This window comes from Lotus japonicus, chromosome 3 (assembly GCF_012489685.1).
Source record: "Lotus japonicus ecotype B-129 chromosome 3, LjGifu_v1.2".
Taxonomy (NCBI): domain Eukaryota; kingdom Viridiplantae; phylum Streptophyta; class Magnoliopsida; order Fabales; family Fabaceae; genus Lotus; species Lotus japonicus.
In genome coordinates, this window is record NC_080043.1 from 24,238,760 (window position 1) to 24,247,604 (window position 8,845).

Here is an 8,845-nt window from a genome sequence, read left to right on the forward strand (position 1 = left end):
TAGGTGTTGTTATTGATGGTCCATACATTTTAGTCATTGAAAACATTGCAAAATAATTTTTATAGCGTCGTTTTGCAATGAATAATTAGCGAACATGTTTTGTTCATCTTCTGTTGGCGTTTGGTGCTCTTTTGTCTGGGATATTTTTTCTCTTATCTCTTGGTAGTTATTATAAAGTTTTGAACCTTGTGTTTTGGGTGTAGTTTTATGGGATTTTGTTGGTTTGTTTTCGTGTTTTTCTTCTTTATGGCTGGGGTTTTGTCTTATGTTATTCCCTTTACTTGAGGAGCTTGTACTCAAGTTTATCTTTATAGATAAATCTCTTTTTATTGTCAACAAATATATATATATATATATATAAATACCTTTTTCTCAATTTTTTTGAAAACAAAATATAATAGCATAGAAAGATAAAGGCTTGGGAACAAGACCCTCCTAACTGGGTAAAACAAAGTTCAACAATACAAAGCCGCAAAAGAAATAGCAAAAACAAGCAAAGAGCAACCAAAAGCATAATTATTAATGATTAGTATGTAGAGTAAAAGTATAATTAAATATATTTAAAATATAATCTCAATAATGATAATGCTATTAAGTTTTCTTGGAGGTAATATTATTGTTATTATTATATATGTATAAATATTGTAATTAATATTTTTTTTTTCTGAAAACAGAAAACAAAATTAATCGGAGACAAAGTATGGGGACACTCTCCTCAATTAGGGAAAAAAATCAACTCCAAAACCATCCTTAAGGCCAAAACATAGAGGATGTGCCTTATTAAAACCTTACTAGGAAAAACCCTAGCGAAGAAAAAAAAAGTACACAAAACTCTAGAATGCCCAAGGTTAATATTTTTACTATTCTCAAGTATTACTATTCAATATTATATATTGTGATTTTACTATTATCAACATATTTTACTCAGGTTATTTTGTTTTTCATTATGTAATTTTATTATTTAATATTTAATTCTATATAATTACTGTAATTATTTTTGTTACGATAAGTACTATCTTTGCATAAAACCATCAATATTTTCTCAAGGTAGTTTTACTAAAATAATATATACGATCCATTTAATGATGGTGTTAAGTATATAAATTATATAGTTCGTTGATCGGTTAGTTTCACAGTTATTGGTTGTGTGAGCGCCTTGGTAAACACACAAAAAACATAAATAATTATTACTAGACAATAAAAGTAACAAATCATGTACATAGATTATCATAAAACAAAAAGAGTTTTCATATCTCAAACTAGAAGAATATATACACGTGTGTGTATAATTTTGAGATAATAATGCATCTTCAAGAATATATAAGAAGAAAACTTAATTAGTAAAGTATGTTGCAATACTCATTACCAAATTAATATTAGCTGAAACAATGGCAATTTGTGAGGCTTTATCTCTATGTCAACAATATGGTATCCAGAAAATTATAGTTGAATGCGATTCATCTTTAGCCGTCGGATGGGTGAACAATAGACGAAATAGACCATGGAAACTTTCTGGTGTACTTAATCAGATTGATGTTCTTATCCCGCAAGTCAATTGCTTATAAGTTCGACACATTTTTCGCGAAGCTAACACTGAGGCGGATGCTTTAGCAAAGCGTGGGGCTACTAAATCAAAACCTCTGTTTTATTGGAATAGTTCCATAGAAGCTTAAGCACGGTGGAGGCAGCATCAGGTGACTCACGAGATTGACATTGTGAAATTTGAGTCTGTTCCTAGTGGATCCTAACGCTATTATATTGTGTTCTTTGTTTCTGTAAACATGGCAGTGTGCTGCATCTTGAAGAGGTATTGCATATTAGTTGTGGGTTTTGGCTTTTGGATAAGTACTCTTTTTCCTCTCCTTGGGTTTTTCCCAATGGGTTTTAACGAGGCTTGTCCTTGAGTCTTTTTGAATGTCACATTCTTAGACCCTCTTCAGTTGAGTCATGCTCACCTACTATGAGAGGGTTGTTCTCAAAGATCTTATATTTTATTTATTAATAACAGTAGCTTTGTTCTCAAAAAAAAATATTAGACTACTCAAAGTGCTTTGAACATCACATTTTGGATCAAGTTATGTTTAACTTTTTTTGATAAAACAATATCTATGTTCAAAACTAGATTTAGTTAAAATTTATTCTTACTAATGACGAATATCCATAAAATTTAACATGTTTTTTAGAATAGTCTCTTATTAAGCTAAAAATTGTCTAATTTCATTATTATATCTCTTAAATACAGAATTATATATTTGATGAAATTTTTTTAGGAGGACTTTGGGTTAACTAAAACTAAATGTATCAATATGTATTATTACAAAGATTAAAAATCTCTTTTAAATATATATTTCATAGTATTGTAATCAATATTTGATTCAAAGTGTTTGGAAATAACATTGTAGCCAAGTATTTTGATTAGGATTATATAATAGCTCTCTCACACCATTTGTCATTTAGATGGTTGTGCTTCATTTTCTTGTTAATGACTGAAATGATAATTTTGAAACTTATTATAAAGAGAACATATAAATTTTTTTTGTTTAAGGATATTCATTGCCCTCACTTAAGGAATGAGCCATTAGGGGTGAGCTTGAGGAACTGTCACTCTCAACATTGAAGTCAATGGTTGTAGCAATCCTAGCATTTCTACCACTGTTGGAGCTCTCCCCATCAGACCATCTTGCATTCTTCACCTTCTTTGCATTCTTATTCTGAAAGATGCGATACACAACCCAATTTGCCATCTGCATTTTGAGTTATAAATTTAGTGATCAAATACTAATGATGAACAAGACAAAATGAAACAAATTTCATAATGACCTTAACTATGAACTAACCATTCTCGTGAGAATTCAAAATAATTACTCTCTCAATTTTGATGATAATAAAAAAGGTCCTACTCAAAATTTAGGTAAGGCCTAACTCCACCCGAAAATATAATTTAGATGTGACGATTGTTCTACCTTTTCTAAGGACTTATTTTATTGTATCTATAACTAAAGTGGAACCTAACAATATGTAATTCACTATTCTATTATTTACCTTAGATGGGTTAGCTATTAATGTAAGGCGGAACTCGTGCATCACCCATTTGGTCCTCCTTGTACATGCTCCCTGCACTTCCCAAAAATTTAGGGTGTTCCTCTTCCCAATCACCTTATTGTTTCGAGGAATATGAACATCTTTGCTTTTCTCTATAACTCTCCACTCGCCACTTCCAGCAACTCTAATGTCCAAGTTTTCAAGGTCACGACCCATGGTGTTGTAGAAGAAGCACTTTCGCTCATTGAAAATCTTTCCATCTGCAAATGCAAAATGAATTCAAAACATCGTCTTGGTTCAATTCTCACTTGGAAACAACATATAAATGTTCATGAGGCATGAACAATTTTTATCTTTTTGTTAGAGGACCTCATTCTCTGGGTTAGCACAATGGCATAAAAGATTAAATGGCTCATACTACTGTGAAAAATATGGATCATACTTCAAATTTAGTGAGGCACACATGTTTTAAACAAAAAAAAGTTAGTGTTAAAGTAAGTTTTGCTAGAAGCATTGGCTCATGGAACAATGAAAAAGAGTTTTTTTTTTATCTAAAAAAATGTTTCACCAAACCTCCTCCTGGAAGACCCCAAGGCTCACATTGAAACACATCAAAGACTGGGATGATTTGAAAAGGAAGAGGTTGAGCAAAGGCCTTCTTCTTCAAGTAGAAATACACAAGAACCTCATCCGTAGGATCAAACTTGTACCCAGGTAGCAACCTAACACTCCCGTCCTTGTCCTCATAAGTCATGATCAGGTCCTCCATCTCAAAAGGGTTTGTCTGAACTCTTTGGGTGGACCACTGTTGTAAATTCATGTGGTTATGACATCAATTTATAGCTATAAGACATGAATTGTAATCCATCTTTGTGGGTTTGCGAGAGTGTTAAGATGCAGAGAGAGAGAGGGATAGTGAGAGTGAGGGACATGAGGTAGAGAGAGAAAGGATGAAGCGAGGAAAAAAGGAAGAATAATCATAACTCTTATATGAGTAGGAAATCAATTTTTTTTCTTTTTTTACTAATTTTCTATTGCAACTCTGTTTCCAAGTGTGGAGAATACCAAATATCTTTCTAAAAGTGCAGCTCACAAAGATTGAAATTTTGACCAAAGTATTCAAACAATTACTTTTAACATTGCGACCGACACATAATTCATGAAAAAGATCCTACGAAAATATTAATGTCATAGTTTATGACGATTCATGATATCATGCTAATTAATGTCATTAAAATTTTACGATCTAAATTACGAGTGCTATATGGCAAACAATAACAAAACATAAATAAAAAATAACTTTAGGAAAATAACTGAAAATAGTCAAAAGATAGTATATATAATAATGAATAGTAATACTTGAAAACATAGTCAAAATTTTTACTATTGATTACAAAACTTCTATCTATAATAATATATTAATAATATTATTTTCATTGAGATTAAATTTAAATATATTTAATTATAATTTTTATTCTATTTCTTAATTATCAATTGAGGAAATATATTTAATGATATTTTAAATATGTTATATCCTCTTAATTATTTATTATAACTTGCAAATAAATGATGACGCTATAATATATTTTAAATAAAATATTAGTTACAAAAATATTACCTAATAGTATAAAGTAACAAATAACTCAAAATATCAATATAATAATTATAGTTTTGAAACAATTAGTCAATGAAATATTTAATCTATATTTAATTTTTATAATCATCCATGTATTTTTGGGGAATATCTATCTATGTAAAATAGTTGTCTTAGTTTTTTTGTTACGGAGGAAAGATAAAATAGTTGTCTTATAAATCTAAATTTATTTAATATAAATTTTTTATATATTTAAATCATTCCTTAACTTCTTTAGATAATATTAAAAAATTTGGGAGCTTTAATTACGTATTTAATTATTTCAATTTTTACCTATTTAATTAAAATGAATTACTTAAACTGAATTAAGCATTTAATATTATTTATATTTTTAATTATTTAAATAAAATATCGAATTTCTTATATATAATGAAATTATAAATAATAAAATTGCATAATTAAAGGAATAAAAATAACTTAATTTCAAAAAAAATTAAATTAAGAAAATTATTTAAAATTGTAGTAATACTTGGAAATAGTCAAACGATTAACTATTAAATTTATAATTTCTATATATGATAGTAAATTAATAATACTATGATTATTGAAATTAAATTTTAAACATATAATGGAAATTTAATTCAATTTATTAGTTATTAATTTAGGAAATATTTTTTAAATATATTTAATTAAATTTTTAATATTTTATGTCCTCATAATTATTTATTATACCAGCTTTCCGATTTATCAAAAAAATTTATAATGACGCTATAATTTTTTTAAAGTATTATATACATAAATCTTACATGATAATATAAAATTATAAAATTGGTCAGAAATTTAAAATGTTAATTATCTTTTGAATAACTAATTAATGAAAATATATTAATCATATATCATTTTTTTTCCTTTGTAATGTTGGTTGGATTGACATTTTTTGGACATATGGTTGGTTTTTTCAAATTTTATTATGGTGACCTTCATTTGGTTGATCAAATGCTGATGCATTGTGGAGGAAAATAGGGGTGGCTATTATTTCTTGGTGTAGTATGATTGGTCATACGGGGTCGAGTTGTTGCTGCATTGTTAAAGCTGTTTTATTTGAATTCATTCTGGTTTTTTGAGGTGGGTTTGAAAGGCTCTCTAGCATTTAGTGTACTATTTTTCTTTTACTAGATTTTTATTCCAATGATTTTTTCTGTAGAAGGTTTTAACGAGGCATAAGCGCAAGGTGTATTTCTTACTTTCTTTAAAGGTGGGTGTGCTGTGTTGGATGTTTGGGGTTTTGATGGTTTGACTTATTTATGAGAAGGTTGTTCTCATAATCTTTTTCTATTCAATAATATGATTTTTGTTGTTTAAAAAAAATTTGTGATTGAGAAAAAAGAACAACAAAACTACAATGTCAAAGAAAAAGGAACAACACTAAATTAGTAAAATTGAGTTATTACAATATCGATAATTTTTAAATATTTGTAGGTATAAAAAGTATTTGAACGTAATTTCAAATATTTCACACCAAATTTTAGACTAAATTTTTTATTTTACATGTATGATAATAGATTAATATCAGTAAATGTATTTAATATTTAAATCATTTAAAACAATCCTTAAACTTTTCAAAAACTATATAATAGTTTTTGTGTATTTAATTTATTTCACAAATTTCGAGCCAAGTATGACTACTATGGGCAACAAAGTTCTCCCTACCAACTACCAAGTATTTAACTTGGTTGCATTGACAGGAACTCGAATCCAAGATATTTGCTTAAGTTAGAATAATCTTGTACCAATTAATCTACGTGCTTAAAAAACACTATTTACAACATTAAAAAATTATTCAATTATATAGGTTTTTACTACATGTGTCTATTGGATGTTTGTACTATGCATATGTCTATAAATCATTTTCCAAAATGAAAAGCATTGGGCCAAGACTAGTGCGAAGTGTCATGTAAGAGCGTGAGAATTGTGTGCACTCTAGCCAAAGGACGCAACATAACGAAACACACTTGACAAATGACACCACACAACCCGCCTAAAAGAGTTTCCTATTTATTTTGTTTCACTCACTCGCTTGAGGATTTGATCCTCTCATATGACATGATATTATCAAGTAAAACATTGTATTTTCTCCCTTAGGGATGGAAGGTTGTCGACACGGGCCTATATGGCCTAGTCTACATCATGCCTAGGCCAGACAAAATTAGTAAATGCACAAGGCCAAACTTTTTTAAAAGTCTATTTAATTAAAAATATCAGGCTTAGACCATTCAGAAAGCCTTGTAAGTCTAACATGCTTGCTATTTAATTAATATAAATTTTGATTTATTACTTTACAATAGATTTTTATTATAATATCTTAAAATTTTATACTTATTTATATGCTTAAGCATGTTACCATGTAATGACTTAACGATATAAACCTTTTCAAAAATGGATTGATGGCCTATTTATTTTGACTTAGATGATATAATGATCTTAATACATTTTAGCTTGTCTGCCTATAAGTTTAATGACATGTTTACAAATAAATTTTCTACTCGAATGTCTAATTGTAAAATAGGCATTTAAATAGGTTATCAAGTCAGACTTCAAAATAGATCAGGCTCAAGCCTAAATGAAAGCCAAAGACAAGTAACAAGTCATACTCAAACCTTGAATTTTCTATGTAAGTAAAGCCTATTTAAGAAAAACTCAGCCTATCCTAGTCTATTTCCACCATTAATTTCTGTTTATAAATATTTAATGGGTCTCGCATCTATATCTATCTATTTATCTATATCGATATCTATCTATATCTATATCTATACATATCTAATTATATCTATCTATCTATATCTATATCTATATCTATATCTATATCTATCTATATCTATTCTATTTTATATATATAATAAAGAAAAAGTTTTGGTAGCCTTAATGGCAATTTAGTAATTCATTACACATAAGTGCTAATTTAAGCATGGGTAATTAAGTAAATTTAATATAATTAATCAGGATCAAAATCTTGGTTGTTGGATGCTTTCGATCTTGGCCTTTTATATTCTTATGCGACGCTTAAGTGTTCATTGTTTGGAGTTTCATGTTGTTTGATTGTGCGTTAAGTTTTGGCCTTCTGCATTCAATGAAATAGGTGTTTTCATCTTGGAGGAGAGGCAACCATTGTTTATATAAATCGCTCTCACACAAACACACTTTGTTATTTTTATGGTGAATCAAGGGAACAGTTTTTCCATTTCTATGGTTTCTGAATTCGCCTAAGTAAAGCAAAAAAAAAACGGAACCAAATGAGCAAAACACATACACCATCTTCAGCAGGCACTGCCTTTCGACCACCTCCAGACCTAGCATACTTCAAGAATAACCCATAACACTAGCATGAAGCAAAAAAAGCGCTGAGGCCGGTAGGCAACCGTAGCCTTAGCGATCTCGCCAACGCCAATGAAAGATAAGGAAGGGAAGCTTAGCTGCCCACGAGCCTAGTAAGCAGAGCTGTCAAAACAGGCCAGTCCGGCCCATATGGGCTGACCCGTAACGGGTTGGGTTGGCCACGGGTTGGGTTATATCAACCCGGATTTAAATGAGCCAGAAAATTATGGACCCAACCCGACTCGATATGAACCCGCGGGTTGACGGGCTGGCTCGCGAGTTGGATGAAATTAATAAATAAAATGCAAAAATTGGATTAAAAAATCTTGAAAATGTTTAAAAAAAAATTATTATAAAAAGTTACTTATAAAAGTTCATCAATCTAAAGAGAACGAGAGGAGAACTGTATTGGAAAACTTATCTGAGATGTTGATCAATTTGGGTCTTGCTGTGTGCGTGGGAGGTGATCTAAACGGTACTTTGAACCAAGGGGAAAGAAGAGGGGGGATAGATGAAATTGATAGACATCTCTGCAGCTTTGTTGAAGGACTGAATTTAATTGACCTTCTGTTGGACAATGGAGATTTCACTTGGTTCAGTGCGCGCAATGGGGGAGTTTGGAGTAGATTAGATCGTTGGCTCTTAAGCGAAGATTTGCTACAAGTCATTGAAGGAGTAAATCAATCCAATGCCAATTGGAATCTGTCAGATCATCGAGCTGTACTGCTATCAATGGGGGATGTGGATTTCGGGCCTAAACCATTTCGATTTTACAACAGTTGGATGATGGATGCAGATTTTAAAAAGCTGATGGAAACATGGTGGAATTCCTCAACG

The 8,845-nt window shown here is 30.0% G+C and overlaps 1 protein-coding gene across 1 annotated transcript; it reads right to left on the reverse strand.

The window, feature by feature from the left end:
- Window positions 1-2,540: 2,540 nt before the first annotated feature.
- LOC130743804 (NAC domain-containing protein 83-like) lies at window positions 2,541-3,862 on the reverse strand. The gene is made up of 3 exons (XM_057596030.1): window positions 3,616-3,862; window positions 3,043-3,302; window positions 2,541-2,744 (listed from the first exon to the last, which is right to left on the reverse strand). The coding sequence occupies exons 1-3, from the start codon at window positions 3,860-3,862 to the stop codon at window positions 2,541-2,543; spliced, it is 711 nt and encodes a 236-aa protein (XP_057452013.1).
- Window positions 3,863-8,845: the final 4,983 nt, after the last annotated feature.